At 39.1% G+C, this 22,926-nt stretch overlaps 1 protein-coding gene across 1 annotated transcript in view; it reads left to right on the forward strand.

The window, feature by feature from the left end:
* XRCC4 (X-ray repair cross complementing 4) overlaps positions 1–22,043 on the forward strand; it is a 183,820-nt gene extending 161,777 nt beyond the window's left edge. The window contains exon 8 of the mRNA XM_035309760.1: positions 21,226–22,043. Coding sequence (XP_035165651.1) covers positions 21,226–21,334 — 109 coding nt within the window. The 3' untranslated portion in view covers positions 21,335–22,043. The remainder of the gene's footprint in view (positions 1–21,225) is intronic.
* The last annotated feature ends 883 nt before the right edge of the window (positions 22,044–22,926 follow it).

Below are 22,926 nucleotides of genomic sequence, written 5' to 3' on the forward strand. Positions count from 1 at the left end.
TGGATGGTTAGAGGACAACAAAGGAAACTTTTGATAATACTTGAAGAGTATCAATACAGAGCAGAGAATTTAATATGAGAAATGGGATTAAGAAAGATGGGTTGAAATGAAGAAGAGCTTTTGAACAATATATTAAGAATTTGTCAGTTTTATCTGTTAGGTTGCAAAATAACATTCCCAGAGAGGAATGAAGCTGCATCTCTTGCTTCATTTAGAACTGGGCTGCAAAAACATGGGTAACGTGGATGAGTTCTTCTGTAGCAGGAAATAGATTCGTTTGTCTGAGTTTGTTTGTCTTCGCAGTCCGTTGTAAGGAACCATGGGTAAATAAATACCATGCATCTAATACAGTGTTCTGGAAAACCAAGGTAGAAATTAATTAGCCTGGACATGCAAGAGAGTCGGTACAAGCACCAGATTTGTGTACAGCAATAGATGCAAAAGCTGAAGTCTCTAGCAAAATCCCCCTTTAATTGTCAGGGAATTCTGCCTCCTTGTCATGCACCTTGTTTTCTTAGGAATGGCTTGTATGGATAAAAGGTGTGTTCTCCATTAATGTTACCCCCAGTTTCTTTGTCCGTGCTTCTTCCAATCACACTTTATTATTTTGAGTTGAGATGAACATTTTGATGAGTTGAGATTTCATTAAGGGTAGCAAGGCAACCAGTTCAAATGATACTCATTTAGCTGAGTGGTGTCCACATCTGCATTAGTGAGTAGTTCCTGCTGAAGTGAGTTAATGTGATTTAAAAGCTCATCTTTGGTCTGTGCAGAAAGAACTGTACAGTATCATAGTTCATATGCAGAGAGTATGAATATGTGCCTCCGCTAGTGTCTGATCCTGCAGCTCTCAAGTAATGCTCATATATTGGATCAATTGTGAGCAAAGGACACAGTTTTCTGAAGTGCTGAAATCACTGATTATTTCAGCACTTCACAGCCTACGTCTCACAGTTCAGGCTCATAGGAACCAAAGCTCTGCCACCTTTTAGTGAGCCTGAAAGCATAGATAGGTGGTGTAGATAGGCTGATTTTGTAAGCATAACACATGAACTGCTTTGTAACCTAATTGAGAAGTGCAATAGGAAAGAATATAGGGACTTCCAGTGGTGCTTCTCCCTCCACGCTGGGCAGGTGGGCGCTTCAGCTGGCTGAGCTATAATAAAGAGAATAATACCGGCTCCCTCTTAGGAGCAGCACACAGTCAAGTAGAGCTGTGGCATTTTTTCAGTTTCAAATGTAGCTTTTCATATTGTATATGCATCCTTTGTAAGATCATTACAGCTAACTGTATATTATAAAAAGTCTGCTCTTGTTTTTTAGTTTGAGAGAATCTGAGTTTCTAGGCTATAAAGGATGTGTAAGTCTGTACAGCACTGGTAGCTGGCCAAAGATAGGAAGAGTGTTGTAGTCCTTATGCTCAAACCCATGCATGATTATTTCAAGCAGCTGGTCAGGTCTATTTGGCTGGCATATATTAGAGCAACCTTCCTTTTTCCCCTAAAAGATCCTACAGTACTACTGTACTTTGGTATATGTATCTGTTCACTCCATTTTCTTTTTTTTTTCACCCAATTTTATCTTCTCAGATTGTCAGTTAAATCCATTGTCTCCCTGTTTGCCTGGACTGAATAGAAGTGTGGTTTCTGCAAGTCTGGGGGAGTTTCACCTTTTTTTAAATCTCACTGCAGGGTCCTAGTATCAGGAGCATTGTTCCTAGTGGGATTATGGTAGACAGATTAAGACCAGCAAAATGAGGTTCCTTACAAAGTCCCTTTGTGCTTTCTCAATGTGCAAGATGCTAGTGTGCAGAATTACAGAAAAAAGCCTGTGAGGCCTTAGGCAGCTTGAAACAGACATATTCTTCTATTCTGTTCTGCTCCAGAATGGGTCTTGTTTCACACCCTTCCCCAGCCATGGGTTAAGGACATTGCTTGGTGAGATACTCAGAGGAAGAACCTAGTCAGAATTCACAAGGGATGTTATTTTGCAATTGTAGCCTGGTGTTGCCTAAATTTCTCCTGGAGACTTAACTGGAAAGCTACCAAAGAGTCTTTCCTTTCTGAAACTCCTTCTATGAAAGTGTGGATGGTGGCAACAAGAAATTCAGTAAATTCATCTATTTAAATCTCACTTGTGCCAAGAGGACTGAAAGTTTGTGCCTAGTCTCCAAACAATGCCCATTCAGATTTCCCAGCAAGCAGATGTAGAGTGGAAAAGAATAATAAAATCAAAATGCTGTTTGTCCTTCTGCATATGCATTATGCTATCTATACACATCCCCTAAACTGATTTATTACCTTCACATTTTGCTCTCTACATTAAACTTAAGTCCTTATCTTCTGAATTAGTGGCTTTCTTTCAGCCCAAAATGTTATTTCTTCTCTAATGCATGTGGCTAAATGCACAAGAAAATAAATGATAGTTTTTAATAACAGCGAATTCTTTACACTGATTTGGTAATTCCTAACAGACTCTCTAGCAGTTTTTGTTCACCTAATCCTAAAATCCACTACAAATACCTTTAGTTACCTAGAAAAAATATGCTGTATGGTTGATTTTCCAATTATTCCAGTTTAAGTCTTCAGGGTCAAAAGTTAAATTTTCAAAACTTTTAATGCTTTTTCTAATACTCCTAAAAAAATGCTTTGTCTTATTACTTGGCTAATTTCCTTGAAACACTGAGCCGTAAAAGGAGGTTTTGTTTAAACAGCTCCAGACCATGCAAATATTGTGTTAATGTGGATGATTTTAGGAGGAGTAAACTGTGTTCCAGTAAAAATACAGCAATAAAATTTGCAACCTACGATTCTTCTTTGATCATTTAGATTCTTTGGGATTTGATTCCCAGCATTGCAAATTGGGTCAGTAATTGATAGTTCATTGTACTGCTGTATAATTCATGTATTTTGAAAACCACAGCAGAAGCATGACTGCCTCCTGGCTAGGGTGAAAGGACTGATTAGGCAACTGGAACTTTGGATCACTGAACTGCTTCTTCATGCTGGGCTCTTACAGACTTGGCAGTGTCCAAAGTCAGAGGAGTTTGTAATCCTGGCTCAGCTGTTTGTACATCAACAGTGTGCGACTGTAGCATAGAGAACAGTATCAAGGGGGAGGACTAACAAAAGAGGTTTGTGGGCCAAAAGCAGAAGTACGGAAGGAGGATTGTGCATTCCTAAGGGTTCTTATAAAATCAGTCAGTCAGTTTTTTCATGCTAGGTGCTGGAAAATTAGTACTATTGCAGACTGACAGCATTGGATTTCAACTGTATGTGGAGAGCATGGAAAGGAGGCAAAACTCCATAGTCCTTTGACCTGTGATGAAGAACCATAAATCTCTGAATGTGATACCTGTGTCTTGCTGCCTGAGATGTTTGTAATCATCCAAGTGCTGTGTAGAAAATGTATGTAGGGAAGGAAAAATGGTGGTATTGTCTGTGAATCAAAGAGCCTAATTATTCTGTGAAATGCGTCTCTAAAAATCAAGCCATGGGAAATGTAACCAACATGATATCTTTACGGGAAATTAATGCCAACTAATCCAACTGAGTTTAAACTGTGATCTGTCTTCATTTCAATGATAATACCCTTAATCAAAAGCCTGCATTTCTTATAATGTCATCAGTGTGATGAGACACTATTTACTAGTCTAAGGAAATAATTATGTCTTTAGAATGAGTTTTTCATTTGGGAAATCTGCCACAGTCACATTAAAGTATTATTCTGTAGAGCTGTAAACCAAGAAATGGTTTATGGTTCAGATCAGATCTGGTAAACCCCAACCTGGAATTACTCACCATTAGCTGTGTTAGCATATGTCATTTTCCAAAATCAGTTTTGTCATTTTGGATTATTTTCTCTGCACTATATGTCACTAGTGTTTATCTTGACACAATCCTAGATACAGTCATCTCTGTTCTAAAATTAACTGTTTGAGATGAAAAATAGCATGTAAGAATGAATTGGTGTGGTAAACATTTGCAAAGTTTTTGTTTGTTTGTTGGTTTTTAATGTGTCTTTTGTTAAGGTAACTGTCGTTCTGTTGGAAATTTTCATTAACTTTAAAGCCATGGCTGTCCAGACTGGAAGGCTCGCTCCAATCAGTATTTCTAAAATACTACTTTAGCATATGAATATATAGAGAAAGGTATGTTGGATTACTTGGTTTTATTAGCTTCTTCTAGTAAGTTTCCATCAGCACAGGAGTTCAAGCCTAAGTGATTAATGGACTGAAACAATTAGCTTGAAGTAAAAGGTTTTTTCAGATATGGCTTTTTAGTCACCTCTCAGTTATCAGTTTAATAATTACCTCTAGACTCTGTTAGTGTATTCACCCAGAAATACAAGTTCAACTGTACAAGAGAAACTGAATAGGCTGAGGAGAAAGACTGTCCAATCACAGCAACAGATAGCACAACTCATCTCTTACTCTCTGACAAGACTCATCAAAAAACAATTTAAGCTTAAGCTTACTATCTCACTTCTTTGTCTGGCAAACATATAAAATCAACGTATGTCTTTCCTTCCTGTGTTAGACAGCTCCCACTATATAGTGGTATATATATATAACAACTTTTCTGACAATGTATGTGGTTTAGTCTCTAAACCCGTCCTTTGTAAGGAAGAGCAGAGTACCACTTAGGACAGGAACATTGCACAACAAATTACAGGAAAGACAGGAAAGTATGTGAGCCATTTCATGTGTCACAAATAGGAAAAATGATGTATGTGGGTGAGTATAATTAAGCAACTGGTTTATGAACCCAAAACTCTTGTTTCCCAACTTTTCTTAAAATTAATGTGGACGAGTATTTAATATGTATCTTGGATTTGCTTGAAAAACATAGCCAGAAAACTCCCTACTGGTTACGTATATAAATAGATGTGTACACCATAGATTAATCCAAGGAGGCATCAGCAAGAACATATCCTGATGAAATTTGCTCCGTAGCCTCCCATTTCAGATCCTGTGAGATGGTCAGGCTTTAGAATACACCCCTTGTGCTACAGAGCTGCCCGAACAACTCTCACGTGAGGAAAAAGTTCAGGGGGCTGTGAATCACTGTTATTTCCTTGGGGTTCTGGCAGGAGGTAGGGTATTGCAGGATGCCGTGACTGCTGTAGCCCAGAGATGGCAAGGATGACTGGGCAGTTTCTTAGCAAACTGGCTTCAAGATGTGTTGGAAGAGTCTTTCCAAATCTTCCATTTAAGATTGTTTTATTTTTTTTGAATGGTACATTTGAAATTAAGCCTTGCAAAATATGCATTATCGCAGCATGCATTACTTACCATTGTGGTTTTTTGTAATAATATCAGTCTTACTCATCTGTATGATTTTTCCCAGTAATATTTTCAACAGACATCTCAACAGATCTTTGGCTTAGAGTTGTCATACTCCCTGCTTGGTGCATTCGTTCCCAGGGCTGGGTTTTGTGGTGTGTTTTTTGTTTGTTTGTTTGTTTGTTGTTTTGTTTTTTTTTTTGTTGTTGTTGTTCTTCATTTTGGATGGTTGGTTGATTGGTTGGTTGGTTTGATTTGGTTTGCTTGTTTGTTTGTTTTGGTTGTCGTTTTCAGAAGATTCTCTTAATTTCCTATAACTCAAAGAATCACTACTAATGCATTAACTCAGCAAACTCTTTAGTGATTCTGGGACTCGCTTCTCCGTTAAGGGAGTTCACATTTGAAAAGGGAAGCAATACATCATCCACTGGAGGTTGTGCTAGGATGTGGTATACATAACCTTTAAAACCCGTTCCTGCCCCCAAAAGCTGCCTGTTCTGTAGCTGGCCTAGGTCCAGCTTCTCCTGAATTGGACCCACACTGGGCTTATGCCAGCCAGCTACTGTGTTCCTGTTCCCATCAGAGGCAGTGCTTGGGTTTTGCCATTTGGACTGCTGGAAGATGGGGGTGGAAGCAATAAATGAAATGCGTGGAGAGGCATGGTGGGAAAATAGGTGTTTTTGGCATTCATTTGGGACAAGCAATATAAGCCATTGCAGATGAGACGCACATGTGCAATGTGGCTATTGTAAACCTGTGCCAATAACAACTCGTTTTACTACATAGCATGACGTCTGCTCACCTCTCTCCAGCAGCCACCTTCAGCCTGCCAATGGCAGCCTCTCTATAAACAAGTTTTTTGTCCAAACGTGCATTGCTCTGAGTGGTCCTCAGGAGATGCATGCATTTCTTTCCCTCACCTAGGTTTGCAACACTTCAGTTTTCACTCTTTGTCCATATTAACATGGAAATAGAGACAGGTGTGATATTGGTGTGGAGGCAAAAGCTAACAGAATACCGAGAGCAGACATACGCAGTGTTGTGGTGACTCCGAGCATCCCAGGTGGTGTCTGCCAGTGGGGTGGAAGGGTGGAAGGGTGGAAGAAGTGCTCTTATTCCTCTGCGGCTGCTATTACCTTCTCCAGATTATGGGATGGAGAGAGTGGGGAGCCCCACAGGCCATTCCCACAACAATGCCATACTGGGCAAGATAATTTTCCTTTCTCTGTTATTTTGTTTTTCTTCTTGAGATATTTTAACAGCACAATAGTTCATCAGTTTCAAGCTTTTCTGAGGTCAGTCAACTGCAGTGAGGCAGGGCAATATCTCTGAGGGAATTTGAATCACCTGATTTTTTTTTTTTTCTTTTTACTTTAAAGAGAATTGTCTTTGTCTTCGTTATTTCCCTTTATTGATTTAATTCTAGCTCTTCACCTTGTATTGATCTGGACAGGTCAACAGAGACAGTTTCACTAGAGTTTTTGTCTCTTCAGCCAACAAAAAAAGAAAAAAAAAAAACTTTTGAATTAAGCATAATCTATAGGAAGTGAATTTTAGGAATGGCTAGTTTTTTCACACTTTTGTTGTCTACTTTGTGATTGCTGACACTTAATAAGCACACAGTGCTGTGGATGAATGACTCAACATAAGAAAGTCATAAATTTCTGTCCTCTTCCCCCACTGCCTATTTTGACCCAAACTTCAAAAGACTTTTCTCGAGTGTTCATGATATTCCATTTTTCATCCCATTCTGTAAAAAGGAAGTGACTTTTTTTCTTTCTCTCACATTTCTAAAAGCAGTAACACAGAAGTCTCACAAGAAGTATATTCTGTCATGATTTTCTGCTGTGTTTTTAGGGCCCTAAGATCTGGGTAGTTTAGATATTCCTCCAGTCCAAATCCAAGCCTTCCGAATTTGCTCATTTTGGCAATACCAGGAACTGATCTAGGATGCTTACAGCAAGCAAAATAGCATCTTAAAGTAAAAATTCTATCCTGAAGCATGAATATTTCTCTCTGCCTTGGTTTTGCAGCAGCTGTAGTGATCAAATAGGAGTTTTATTCTTTGTATCCTGTCTACCAACTCTTTCTTCTGTCTGTTAGTTCACTTCCTGTTATGAAGGGGGAATCAGATAAATGTGCCTATGCATTAATTAAGCTGTTGTGAAAGAAAGAACAGAAGTATTTTAAGTCTGGAACCTTTTCTGTAGGTCTAGGCATCTTAGAGCAGCAAATGATATTATGCCCATCAGTTATGTTATATTTACTGCATTCTGCCCCTTGTGTCCATGGGCATCTGTGTTTTAATTTATTCCCTAAACAGTCTCCCTGGCCGTAAATTAACATGTTGCTTTGTTGTTGTAGTTTTGCCTAACAGAGTAAAGTTTTAAAGAAAAAATGCAGCAATCTTCACTAACCAAAGTCATTAATGCTAGCTCCATCAGTCTCAGTTGTTCTTCATATAGCATACTGATTTATTTATAGTTTGGCACACCTCTTTGCCAGAGGCAAGCAGATGCAACATAAATAGTACAGCCCTTTAACACTCATAGAGCCGGAACCGGGATTTCCTTCTGCTGTCATGCCTGCTGAGGTCACGTAGCTCCACCAGATCTACATCACGTTATATAGGTCCTTTTTGTTGTTGCATGCTATACTCTTCTTGTCACAAAGCTTAACGTGCCTGGCCCAGTGGTAAAAGAGAAAACCTTATTTCCTTATTATAAATTTAAAACATGAGTCAAAGTGTAATATTTTTTTCCAGTGCTGTTCACTTCATGGATCGTTATTGTTTGCTGTCTGCTCACTGGCTGCTGCAAGCAGTTCAGCTCCAATTTGGGTTCACCAGTCACTGGTGGTTGCTGTTTTATGGAATATTTGAGACAAAGAGGTAAAGTAATGATCTGCTTGATCATTAGTGAGGAATTTCACTGTCACAGGCAGCTTCAGCTGAGGGGCTAAAGACTGAGCTGATGTTCAGACCCAGTAGCTTTTGGCTGTTCAGGAAGGGTCTCTCGGCACCGTGCAGCATTAGATGGAGCACAAATCACGAGTCATATTGTCAGTGCTACTGCCCCTGTCATATTTGAGTTGTTCATACAAATAAGATGTAGACTGCACCCTTTTCTGATGTTTTTCATAATCACAAAGCTTGTGCAGCTTGGAAGTGTGTATGTGAAGAGCACTTCACCTCAAGTAAGCCCTAGTGTTGCAGACTAGTGTAGGAAGGTCTTTAGGCAGAATATGATCTGCTGATAAATGGCATTATTCAGACTAAACCTAATGACTCCTCATTATTTTTTATTATTTCATTGTTTCCTCCACAATGGGCCATTTCTCCAGCCTAGAAAAACAGAAACAATTGATAAAATTTAAATGAACCCTTTTCACAGACCTTTGAAATTTCTAGCACTCCCTGCCAAGGGCCTCAAGGCTGTTGTCATATTTTTTCACTAGTAATATCCAAAAGTTCAAGATGGGTCCCTTCCTGAAGAATTTCTGTGACATAACATAATTTTATTGGTGTGTTATATACTGTTTTAGCATTCTGCAGCTAAATGGCCTGTTTCCTTGGTCTCATTTCATTCTGAACAGAAAATGGCTTGCAGTCCTTTTCTTTGTGAGTAGAAAAGGCGTAAACTCTAAAGAATTACATTAAGCTTGAAACTTGACAGTTTGACAGTACCAAGCCCTCACCATAATTGCTTTCATCAGTTCCCACCAGATTTAGAATGATCTTTTATTACTGTTGTCTGAATATCTTATTACAATTACCAATAACGAATATGAAAAGGTAGAATGGATTCTTCTTCATATAGCATCTGGTGGAAAGCTGGTTGATAAATTATTTTACAAGTTCATGTTGGTTATTAAACAAGCTTCCCAGTTTGCTGCTTTGTACCAAATATCTATGTTGTATCACGATTTTTGCAAGGATCAGTATCAATTATTTTAATACTTCATTGAAGTTTCTTTAAAATGTTCTCATAGTTTAAAAATGTAAATGAAATCAATTTGTTATCATCTGTTAATTCCCCTATTGATTCTATTGTACGCTTTGCGTTCAGACAGACATTTTCATGAGTGCTACATACCTGACAGAACACAGCAGAAGTGGTTACGTACAAAGTGAACACACAAAAAGCACCATCGAAATCTAACCAATGAGTAAGGTGTGCTTGGGGTTTGTGTCAAAACCAAATGGCACATGCAAGAAGGACTCTCTTGGTTGGTTGGTTGGTTGGTTTTGTTTCTTGGTTGGTTGGTTGGTTTTGTTTCATCACTAGTTTTGAAAGATAAACAGCAATAAGAGGACCATACACTTTGGACTGCTATTTTACTGGTGAGTCCAGAGGTATCTGGGGGAAAAAAAAAAAAAAAAAAAAATGAATTCTGGATACAGATTATAAAAACAATCCACCATTCCCCTGCTATGTTTTGGGAGGCTTATGTAGGTGTGTTGTGTACAAAGAACATACACAAAGCAAAATAAAGCCAAAGGGGAAACTCCCATGGATTTGGGTGGGTTTTAGATAGTACCGAATGACCACATCTTTTATGACAAGACCTATAATCTTTAGCAAGCAAGAGTATATGCAATACAATCAATTGTTATGCTGCATATTGTTGGTAATAAAACCCTTGTGAAGAATCACTGGGGGATTAGGAGGGCCCTGTGCCAGCCATATCACAGAGGGAGCTGCAGCACACCCTCCACTGTTGCTGGAACAACTGAAAGAGGGAAATCATCACCCCTGCGATGAGGAGTCCTCAGAGCTGCAGAGCTTTTGTAATTTCATGTGCAATCTTTAAAAAATGCCATTTACTCTAACTCTGCTCTGAAAGAAGGAGAGTATATTAAAAGGAGAGCTAAACGCTGCTTGAACTGAAAATTCAAGCTTCAGACTGAATTCTGAAAAATTCTTTTTTGTTTTTTCCTAGTGATACCAGAAATGCTCTCCGCCTGCCAGATTTACTGGGAAGCTTTTCAAGCAGCCATTTTTATTTATAATAGTGCTTTAAAAAAATCACAGCCTTTTAAACCACAAGGTCTTTCACAAGGTCTTTTAAATTGTTTGCATCCATTTGTATTATCTGAACTGTTCTTTCTGATTGTGAGAATTTGTGCAAGGGCTGAGGTAGATGTGTGCTGTGGCTCAGATGGGAACTCTTTCTTTCTCTCTCTCTCTTTTGCAAAGATACTGAATTCAGGAAGAAACAATATTCAAAATGTAAAAATTGTTAATATCTTAATTAACAGACTACAGTGTTTTCCATGTGATTTAGGACTATTAGCCTACTACTGATTCAGTGTTTTTTTTTTTTTTTTTTTTTTTTTTTTTTGGAAAAAAAAAAGGAGACATCAGGTGGGGAGGTGTACTTGAAAAATGGGCATTATTCTTTTCCCTGTTTCCTGGTACTGTAGCGTGGGTAAAACCAGATGGGTTTCAAGTAAGTGGACCTATTACCAATAACCCAAGATGCAGCAGCAATTGCATTTTCAGTGATTCATCTGTATATCACACTGTATTGTTTTACGCAAGGCAGAGTCTGTTTCACATGTACACCATGATTATTCTTCTCTGATTGACATCCACGTTCTCCTAATAAAGTCCCAGTTGCCCACCTGTATGGTGCTCCTTTTTTTCTTAATGCATTTATAAGATAAAAAATCCTTTAGAGCACTGTGCTGAAACTCACAAAAAGGCAAGCCATCTAAATATGTCAGTAGGACAACAGACAGCATCGGTAGAATTATCAAGGCTCTCTACAGATCAAAATTTTATGAAGTTAGTGGTTCGAATGCGGGTTTGAACCAGACCAGTGCAAGAAAATATTGGTGGAGCTACTTAGGGTTTACATTAATGTATCATAACCCAAGTTAAAATCTGGTTTATGCTGTGGAACAGGATCAACTTTGTAAAAAAAATTACTGTATATTAGTATCTGATCAATTTTGTCCTATTTCTATCCCATGTTTATTCTATTCTGTGTTCAGTGCTACATTTTTCCTATTCCTGTGTATTACATGTGGAAATCCCTCAACATTTTGAGAAGAATTGGAAGTGTAAACGTGCTCTGGGGGGACAGTGCCAGTTTGTGACAGAGACATGCTGAATGTAGCCGAATCCATATAAAGTAACACTAATTCAGGAAACCTCTGATCTCCAAATGGCTGGAAGCTGAAAAAGCTCTTTGTGTGCTTCAAAGAACATCTGCTCTTGGTTGTTGTTGGAGACCGGGTTCTGGGCTAAATCGGGTTGACCCAGGACAGCTGTTCCTACGTTCTAGCAGTCTGGCAAATTGTCTTTTTCATTACCTGTTTCAGATTGGCTGACATGGCCTGTTTCCTCATCCCAGGAAGGCACTTACTTCAGCCCAGTTCAGGTCACAGTGACCAAAACTGCAGAATGTTTTCTGTTAGGCCGCATGTGAAATAAAAATTGCAGGTGTCCGTGCCTGGTGCCAAGTCAGGGAGGTGCTGAGCAGGTCTGAAGGACAAAGCGTAAGGTGATCTCCACAAGCCAGGGTGGCAAGCACAAGCAGTCTGAAGGAGCTCGACTTCTCTGACACCAGCACCATGTGCTCTCAGGGTTGCATTTGTGCGTCTTGTTGGAAGTACTGATGAGCCCGATAGTCCTGCCTCCTCAGATGGCCTACACTCCCTCTGAGACCCTGTTCATAATTTCCTGATAGACTAAGTGTCTCTGAGAGCCTAGAGTCTGAGAAGAAACATCTGGCAGAGGGCTTTGTGGAGTATGGGCTCTCTGAAACCGGGCCTATATTCACGGAAAAGTAGTAATTGAAAAATACCATTTAAAGTACAGGGTTGGTTGCTGTCTTTCAGTTTGCCGCAGTCGTTAATCCATCTCTTCTACTGGTTGTCTTGATTCCTTCTCAAAACAGAGATGGGTGGCCTGCTTCAGGGGTGGCAGATCTTGACCGGTCGCCATTCTGTGCTCCTTCTACCTGACCTTTGTGGATGGATTTCAGCAGTCACCCATTGGGGTGTGCTGATTTAAGACCAGTCAGAGCTCCGACCTCCCTTGATACAACACTGGGGAAGTACGTGCTTGCACGAGTAAGATGAGAATGTCCCTTTTTTCTGGTACAACGTGCTTGAAAATTGTTCTGCCAGAAAAGGAAATCTTTAAAATTTAAGTGCTAAAGAATGTTTCTGTGAATTAGACCATTTACCAAAAAAAAGGGGGGGGGGGCGCCCATTAAGAACAAAAATCCAGCTTAGGTAAGAATTTTTGTGAAAGAAGCACACAAGGCCAGTCCAGTCCTCTTGGTTAGTTGGCGTTTTGTTGGTTTTGGAGGTAGTACAACCTTTCTTAAAAATTCTACAGTCTAGACTGTTTTGCAGCATTTATCCTGCTATCCATTAACAAGTAATGGCTTGGCTATTTGCTCTATTGTTAAGTGTTTCTGGTAAAGTACTTATTGCAGATATTGCTGCCTAAGCAGACCCCAAGAGCTAGCAAGGATGAAGACCATTTTGGACTCTGGAGGAGAAAAAAATGTCTTGAAGAGACTCAAGGTTGTTGTCTCTGTCTTACAGCAATTGCATCATGAGCTGCAGATACCTCCTGCTTTTTATAATAATAGGAAGGCAGTTTCTTTACCAAATAAATAGACATATTCATAGATGTGCTCTTTAGAAAGAGGGTTTGTGAAACGTCTTAGCAACGTGTCCAAAGTAATAAGTATTACCAGAGATTTAAGAGATTCATAGGCATGTTCTTAGGCCCATATTCATTTCATTTATGCACCCTAAAGTAAGGAGTAGGCATGGCTTTAAATGAACAAAGGTAATGTCAGTTCTCCAGCATGAGTGAGGAGACATCTTAAGTAATGTTTGGTGAAAATGCAAAGGAAGAAAAATGCTGTGGTAGTCAGAAAGCACTGGCTGTTGCCATGTTTCAGCCAAGCGTGCCTGTTTTCACTTTTTACCTGATGTTTTCAAAAGGCTAGAGTGCTGTATGTCTGCTTTTGTTTTTTCTTTTTCTTCTTTTTATTTTTGGTACCACTGTTCCAACATGCTTCAGCTCTCACAGGTGTCGCTGTAGGCAGGAATTTGATCTTAAATATCAAAGGTTTGAACTTATTTCAGAAAAGTGTGAATAAATTCACATCTGTGGCTGGGAGAGGGCAGGAGGAACATAGGACAGGTTGAATGGGAGTTCAGAGACAGCAGAAAGGGAAACACAATTTTCATTATGAAAATAATTTTGTATTCAATAGAGACCTATTAGACACCTACTGGGGGGAAGCCTGTTATACTTTATATGCTCTGCCTTAACTTGTTAGTTGGAACCCATTCCCAGTCATTCAATTCACTGCTCCCAGATGTAAGAACTCACTACAGTTCTGTCTCAATTATTTCTAAGAGCATTTAATCATCAGAAAATAGATACATAAGTTGTATCTGAATATTGTACTGATCCAAAGTGTTTTTTCTTGGTAAGCTGATTAAAATATATGATTCAAAGTGTGCCGAGCAGATCTGCAGATAATGGGTTATCTGGGCAGTAATAGGCTTCTGCCAGTGCCCAGGTATATGTGTACAAATTGTTGAGCAGAAAAAAACAAAACAAAACAAAAAAAAAACCTTAATTTAGTTATGGGAGTGTTAAAAATATAATTTTTAAGATTACACTTGCGTATTTTCCTAAATCCTTCTGAGGATGGAATCTTTTTAAGCTATAACTAGTTATTTTGTAAAGATTTGAAAGTAATCTAGCCTAGTGTGAAGAGGGAAATTTTGTTGTATGAATGCCAGACTAATCCATTTTTCTGTAAGAACGGCTTTATTCAATTTTCTCAGTCTGTGAAGTTCTTAAGTTTTCTCCTGTGGCAGACAAAGTAAAGAATGGACCCTAGGGAGTTGCAAGCTGAGACCAGGGTTCAGGAGAGTTTCTAAGCACATGGTTAACTCTGAGCAAGTGCTTAGCAGCTGATGAAGTCAATAGGATTTAAACAGCCACTTGGAGCCTTGTGCACTAGAAGGGAGTGGAAAAGACATGGAAGATCTGAAGTGCAGCATAGGTTTCAGCATTGCAGAATTTCCTCCAATTAAATGTGTTATTTTGGTGTTTGGATTCAGCTTGGTTTTGCAGGTTGTCATGCCAGTGGAAACCAGTAGCATCACATTATTAGGAACAGAGCAAAGAGCCAGCCCTTGCTTTGGCTGGTAGGATGGGGTCCCACCAAGAGGAGAGGCATGCTCTGGGACCAACTCATCCCTCCATGCTCCACCACCATGCAAAAGCAGCAGTGGTCTGAACTGGGGACAGCAGGCTGAGGGGCACAGGGACACCCATTTCCCATGTGAGAAACTGGTTCTGGAATTTTTATTTGCCCTCTTCAGCCTTTGGTTGCTGCTTATGATCACCCTGGACAGATTAGAAAGGGTTAGGGAGGGAAAGCAGCCTCAGAGGTCTGACAGCCTGGAAAAGGGATATGACACCATTTAGCCAGTGCTGGTGTTATATAAATGTATATATACGATAAATAGTGCTTCATGACTATGAGAAATGGGTTCTAACATTTGGCAATAAATTTGCAATGTACTGGATTTATGAAAGGCCTTGACAAAATTCCTAAACAAACCAAGTTTTCCTCTACTATGTACTCTTGTAGTTATGATTAAGAGATTTGTATTTTTTGCCAGTGAAGTCTGTGGCTCTAGTATGTTTCTCAAGCTGAATGCGATCTAGTTTATTTAAGCAAGGAGTTTAAGTGGAAATGAGCCACAGAAATGTGTGCCACTTGTCTAAAACAAACATGGCTTAGGCCTTTCCTTTTAAGTGACATCTATTATTGCATTTTTAAGTACATCTTTGTTAGTAAGCATCCACAAGTGTGTTTGATCAGATGGAAAGATTCAAGGCTATATTTATATTCCTACACTGGAATGTTCTTTTTAAAGAAGGACCTGCACCTTTGCCAGCAGAAGTTAATTGGAAGTTTGCAACTGAACAGATGCAAATCCCTAAAAATGTGCTGTCAGTGTTGTTCATTTATATGACATGTTGTCTGTGCAGCCATTTTAGACATTGAATATGGATTTCTGAGGAACTTTAGACCTTTACCCCTTTTATTTATTTATTTATTTGTTTATTTATTTATTTATTTATTTATTTGGGACTAAGCAGGTAGCATGGAAGATTAAAATAATTTTGAGAGCTGGTCTAGGCTGGAGATCAATAAGAGTGTCTGTCTTTATGTCTGTCTTTAGAGTATAACAGATTTGTTTGCAAGTTTGTTCTTGCTGAAACAAAAGTTTCTACAATATTTAAGGGATTCTCAGTTCATTTTTCTCCCTCCGCAAGATTCCAGAGTGACACTTACAGAAAAAAGACAGTGCAAGCGCAAAACAAAATTATCCTCTTCTTGCTAGTTTCTAGTCATAGAGAAAAAAGAGGGACACTTGTAAGAGTTTAAAGTAGTATTTAGCAATTGTCCTGTTTTTTGAAGTTATGCTGTAAGTGTTGTGCATCGAGAGAATTCCAGACCTACCTTACAACCAGTGGTTATGAACGCAGGTGCAGTCGCACTTTGGCTTTCAGCCAGAGGTGGAAGCTTATTAAGGAGCATTGATTCCCTGGCTGAACATTAAATCTGTAGTTGCCGCACTGAAAATATTCTTCATTAACAGTGTAATTGAACATTCTTATTTGTCTGCTGACTTTAACTGAGTCTAGACTGTTTGCTTAATGGGCTGAATGTATGAAAAAGCCACACGTGGAAGGTTCTCCAAGAGGGACCGAGTACAGCTTGGGCTTTGATGATGCTTGAGGCCACTGGTCTCTTCAGATGACTTAAAGTGACTGAAAAAAATAATCAGTTTCTTCATGAACAACTTCAAGAAAAGTCTATCAACTGTAATTTCTGATCACAAGGGCGATTGTAATCAGCACAATTGTTCTTCACAATTCTTGATCTGATTTTGTAAGATCAATTATAAATACATGGCTTTTCATATTATCCAGCAATAGATGCCAGAATAGACCATATCTGGAAGCTGAATAAATATAACACTGCCAAAACCTAAACCAAATTATCAAGTTTCATTTATTTTAAATTGTATTAAAAAGGAAAATACCTTTATAATTTACCTTATGTTTTAGTCATCAGCATTGCTGTAAAAGAGAATCTCTGGCCATATTTTTAATCCAATACAGTTCAATTTAACCTACTTATATTTTTAAAATTTGTCTTTAAATAGGCATGTCTGCACATAGTTTTCTTAATGCATCTGCTAATGTAAGAGGCTTTTTCTCTACCTCCATTACACCATTTCTTTTTCTTTTTGTGTTTGAACTTTCCTCTTTTTGCCCAGTAGCCGTAGGCAGTCAATATGATGTCTCCCAAGGGCTCACACCACGGGGAATCACTTATTGAAGACTGAGGTTTTACGTATAGCCACAAGGTCTGTGAGGTTTCACCCAGGTCTTTCCTCAAAGCTCCTTTCATAATCCTTCCTTATTAATGACAGCCGATGAGTACCTTTCTTCTGAGGACTTTCTGTGGAGACAGGGGTGTAACAGCCGAGACAGCAGACTGATGATAAATCAATCCAAGTTTTTCTCTTGGGATGGACGAAACATGCTGCCTCTGGAGCACAACTGTTGTTCTGAGCTTTTGTCCTGTCAGTCACAATGCAGCTGTTCATTAACATTCAAGGTGCCTCACCTTTGCTTCAGTGTTAGTGCTGTCATGAATACCAATTTTCTGTTTATGAACTGCTGCTGCCACCTATTTTTATGATACTGAAGAAAGTTTGTATCAGACTATATCCTCTGTTCATAGCTACGGTTATTAAGCCTTTTTCAGATTAATGACAGGAATGAATCATTAAACCAAACTAAGGAGAGAGATGCACATCAATACTTCCAGCCTTTTCCTAAGAAACCTGCTACACATTTTGGAGAAATTTCTTTTAGTAAAATGCCAGCTTTTGATTGGAAGTGATTCTTTTAATTACTAAGACAAATGGGGAAAATGATACAGTTGTCCAAGGACACGAGTATGCCTCCTAGATTGCTTAAGTTTTTTAGGAAACTTTTCTGGCTATGTTAATTTACCAGAGAAGTGCTCTTTCCAAATCCCACAAGAGCTGCTTGAGAACAAAACCTTCAGTGGAAGCACAACCACAATGTGCTGAGCTGGATATGCAGGCATAGCTCTGCGCAAGAACCTTTCATCCTTCCGGCAAGGAATGCCTCAGGATGAGCAATGGTACTAATGCTGCAGCCTCTGACCTGATTTTGCTTCAGAGCAGCTACAACTTGTTTGATCCTTTTGCCACTAGGAAGCTCTTTTTAACTGTATCATTTATAGCAGTCACATTAGAGATTATTTTGTGCTTCATACTCCTGCAAAAACATTACCAAGCAGAGTTGGGCATGTATTGCAGCAGGAGTGGTGTCGTGCAGATCTTCTCTGGGGTCTGTGTGAACTCAGGAACAATTCATCACATGAAGCAAATGGGACTGGTCCATTGTTTTTTCTCCCAAGCTGTGCAAAACCATCATCCTGCATGGCTTTGAGTTACTCTAGTTACTGTACTGTTCAGTTAAGTACCGTGTTGCATGTCTTCTGGCTCTTGCTCAGCTGTGGAAAGAAATATCAAGTAATATAACCACTTTCTTCCAAATCTTGGGCCAGAATCTCAGCTGGTGTAAGTCAGCAGAGCTCCACTGACATTATTAGTGCTCCAGTGATTCACACCAGCTGTGGATCTGGTCTTCTGTCTCAATTTATGAAGGGCTTGAACTAAATGTCAGGAAATATGAAATGATCTCTTAGAGTCAGCAGTTCTCCAGATGTGTTAATGGAGTTTAAGTTTACCAAAAGGCAAGACTTCAAAAAGTGATCCAACAGAAGAATAAACTTTCAAGAAGAATGCCCTTACTTGAAGGCTTTTTGGCAAGAAAGAACTATACAACTTACTGCGATTTAAAGAAATTAACTCAGTTATGCATCAGGATATGGTAATACAGCTTCAGTGAGACTCCAAGATTCAAAATTTCATAGCAAAAAGCAAGCTCTTGGCATGTCTTGAATAATTGCCATGCAAATATGAATCATAAAGTCTGAAAGCCAAAATTAAGTTGCTTGTGAACTTCATGTAAAGAGTCTAATGATTCCACTTTGCAAGTGCAGTTAGGTTTATTCACAGGCATGGTATTACAACTTCTGGAGAGCAAATGAGAGTACCATGTCGTTACAAGAACACAGAAGCTTAATAGTTATAGCTGTGCAATGTTAAAACTCACCAGTGATTTGGCTTATGCATGTGTTCTCATGTGTAATGTTGAACACAGTTAGTTTACCCAATGAGGATAAAATTGTTCCTGATACTGCCATTGTTAAGCAATGTCAGGCTCACTTTTCAAAATTAGAAAATGCTGCAATAGGTGAACCCTCAAAGTCAGGAAATCTCAGACTCAATATTACCTTAATGACATGTGGACAGTGAAAAATTCCGAAGCTACTCTTAAAAAGACTTCAAGTACTTGAAATAACCTGTGGTGATACAGAGGTCTTTCACAGCCTAATTTTTCTGCTGGTGAGACCATTCAAAATTAATTTAAATGATATGTGTGCTGCTCCACACGTTGTGGTTCACCTGTGTTCTCACTGGAGACTTAATGCTTTAGACTGATCAAGTTATGCACCTTCAATTAGTAAACTTGAACATCAAGTTGTGCTGAGGTGTGTTGCCTATACGTAAAAAAAAAAAAAAAGGGTATGAATGAGTTGATCACAAACAGTCAGAATGACATGGAGTGCTGACCAGAGGTTACTGGCTAAGGATCTGATTCTGGCACGTTTGATTTGCAGTTTGTCCAAGTGGTTTTTGATGAGACTGTCATCTGTCTAGATGTCACGGCATGCCAACAGAACAAACAAAACAAAACAAACACGATAAAACAAAACATTCTTTGACATGATTAATTCAGACCTGAAGGAGAACATGTTGCAGAGTTCACAGAGGAACCTAGTTAGACTTCCAGGGAAAGTAATGATCATAATCTGAAAATAATGGTATGTTGACATTAAAGCAGATTGCGGAACTAGAATGATGAATAGGGTGGTGAGGAAACCCTTCTGAATACTGGAGACTTCATAGGAAGGGAAGGCGTCCCAAACCCAGCAATTAATGGGATTTTGCTGGTTCCCAAGGAGCATGGAGGGCTCCACCTCTAAATGGAAATCATTCTCCAGGAAACATTGTAGTGAGAGCTCTGAACCTCCAGTGGATTCACAGACTTGAAGGATAAGAAGCCATGAATCAGGTAGTCACTGGGTTCTTGGGAAGATTATTACATTTTGAAGATTGCAGTGTTTTATTAAAACTGTTGCTTTCTGGAGTTTTCCAGTTAGAATGGGAGTTTTCTAAAACTTGGTTCCGAATCTGTGTGAAACCAAACTTCAAAACAGCAATCAAAAATGCTGATTTTGACTAAATATATTGGCAGCTGTGGAGCAGTTGAAGGTTTGAATTAGTCTGGGAATTAAGATGGCTTTTGAATGCCTCATTACACAAACCCCTCTTATGGCAGAGTTTCAGAGTAACTTTCCATCATTTCTGTCTAGTTCTTCCCATCCTGGTGAATGATGTGTTGGTTTTGGTACTACACAATTTTTTTTACCTTCTATCAGGATGACACTGTACCTGGGCATGAAGCCATTGACCCTCATGAAATTCCAGCCAGCCCCAAACCCTACAGTGCAAGCACATCGAGTCCACTCCCTGCCTCCTGTGCTGATTCCCTACAGTCTACTGAGTCGAGACTGAGATTAGTTGTTGTTTTCAAAGCATCTAGTGATACTGTCCTGGAATATCACATCACTGACAGCTCCGCTATCTGTGATCAGTGATTTTCCTCCTCAAGCTCACAAAAACAAATCTGTGTAGGATTCAAAGATTTGGGGGAGAATCCAGTCTATAAGTATTAATTCCCATAGGGATTGGAAGCTGTCACAAATGTCATCATCTTTGTAAATGCAGGATACCTCATCTTCTGTGTTTATCAGAATGCCATTGCAGAGAGAGAGGAGAAGCACTGAACATGAGTTTGTAGCAAATGCCAGGAGCTCATATAGCCAAGAAACATTTAAATCATCTGTCTTGATGAGGGCAGTCAAAGGAGGACTAAATAGGGCTGATTGTTGCAGAGCAGTGTGTTATTCAATATAACAGATGTCTGATTCAAGCAGAAAGTTTTCAGGTAGGACTCTGTGCTGTCCAGTTACCTAAGGACAAACATGCATCTTGGTATATAAGTAGCAGTGGATGATGAGTACTTTTTTGCACACAGTTAGAGCACATGTAAACATAATATACATATAGGAGGACAAGAATTTGGAAGTCCATGAATACCTGGATTTTAGTGGTGGAGAGCATGTGTTATGGAAGGATTTTCTGCATTTACCTGTGTTTTCTTCTGCTGTGCAGTATGAGGACAGGCTTGCACCCTTGGGGCATGGACGTTTGAAAAAACTCAGTGTGCCAAAGCAGATGAACAGCACGCACACACTTAGCACCAGGGTAAAAATAAAGAGCAATTCACGGAGTATCATCCTGTACAGCAGCAGAAGGGCAGGTCCTCTCCTTGTTTTCTGTGTTTGTTCTGCTCTCCCTAGCTCTCCATGTGGAATCTGTGGGTGAAATGGTCATTCTCCTAAAAATGTAACAAAATAGCTAAAGGCTTGACATTTATAAGCTGAATTTCATCTGTTTGTTTTGCCATTGCCATCTCAGCACACAATTAGATCTAGCAAAAAGCTCTTTTCTCTTACATGTAACCTTAACAAAAATCTCAAAATACACTGTTAAATGGGTACCTTGGCCGTGTGCGTATTGGATTTATTTATATCCGTATCTAAACTTTTTTCAAATCTGTGTCTTTGCTTAATATTTCCAGGCCTGATCCTGCCTCACAGAAGACGTCAGGCAAGCATTCTCTGGATGTGATGTCTCTTGAAACACTGGAAAACACTTGTGAGCCGGAGGACCTCTTTGATGATATCTAGCTATGTGTTGTCTGAGAAACTCAGAGACTGGTGCTCCACATCAAGTTTAGTTATAAAACTAAAAGGCTTTGGTATAGATGCAGAGCCAAAATCTGTACGGTATTTGATGACATATTGCTTTAATTCCCTTGCACTGGCCTTGTCCCTGTTCTTCACTGCACGGTTGTAGACCCTTTGCCTGCTGAGTCTTGATTTGTGACAGCCTTGAAATCAGTTCAGCCCATGTGTAGAGCTTTTACCACATGCACATGGGGAAAGAGAGCCCCATCACAATGTTTTTATATCCTAACAGTCTTTCTTTCGCTGTTAGTTGTATCCAGGATCAACCGGTTTTCAGATGTCCCCAGAGAATAAATCAGACATAAGGACTACTTAAGGCTGTCACTGTACTTACCCAATACTATGCCCCTTTAACGAGCAGCTCAGCTTAGATGTGGTCTAATTCCTCAGCTTTGATTGAGGTACATCTTTAAAAAATCAAGTGTGCAAAGAAATGACTTTTTGCTTTTTAAAGATTCTTTGTAGTATTATGCATGATATGGTGCATACCTGCTTTGGGGAGTAAAGTGGTTAATATTGAATCTGTTTTGACCTTCTGTAGAATGCCGTAGACCTGTAGAAACCCACAGACTTTAAAAGAGACATTTTGATATTTTATTATTTTTCTTAAGATGGTTTCTAAAATAATAAAATGCTTTCTAAAAAGGCATTGTTTTTGGTTTTATTTGCTTAGACCTGCTATGAGTAAGGGGACTAGTTAGAAGAATGCACTAATGCTTGACCTCTTCCTGCCTGAAGCTGGTATATTCATTTAGGTTTAAGGCTTCATCAGTTAAAAAGTTAGCAACATGTATTTACCTTCAGAGGTCAAAATCAAGTGCATAGAACTAAGCATGCGTGTCAGACTTCTGCTTTGCAGTTTTAGGATCCTGAATCAATTCTTACTTAAGGCAGAGGGGACCCATTCTTCTGCCTGAGAAACAAGAGTTTTAAGCGTGAATTACCCCACTGAAGTCAGCAAGACTACGCAATATAGTACTGCTTCTGTGCTCTATGGCTTGTAATAGACCTTGAAAATTACCATGTATTTTTAAAATGCCAGTTTATTTAGGCCCTCATCCTGCCAAAATTCAATCCTATCCTTAATAAAAAGCACCGGTGTCAGTATTTGCAGGATCAGGGCCTCATTTAAGAATCTCAGTGAGGATCTGGAAATATTAAAATTAAGCATTCCTTTCTGAAAAACATGGTCACAGTATTTTAAATTCACAAAGGACTTTGGGACAGTGTTATAAATCACATAGTAAAAACATGAATGGACAAAATATTTTGCTTGCACCATAGGCTTTGTGCCTGAGAAATGACAAGACCACAAAAGACCTATTCATACACCCATTCATAGACATTGCCTGATTTAAAATCTTTCAGTGCTGATCTGACAATGCTTTCAGCAAAAGCTTGTATATAGTTTCAATTTTAATGTGAAAATGTTCCATGACTTTACCTGAAATAGAAGAGCAGAAAATGAAGGTAAATGGACCTGAACATCCTGCAAAAGTCTGCTTTCAAGAAAGTTGGTTTCTAATAATAAA

The sequence above is a fragment of the Oxyura jamaicensis genome, chromosome Z (genome assembly GCF_011077185.1).
Source record: "Oxyura jamaicensis isolate SHBP4307 breed ruddy duck chromosome Z, BPBGC_Ojam_1.0, whole genome shotgun sequence".
Classification (NCBI taxonomy): Eukaryota; Metazoa; Chordata; class Aves; order Anseriformes; family Anatidae; genus Oxyura; species Oxyura jamaicensis.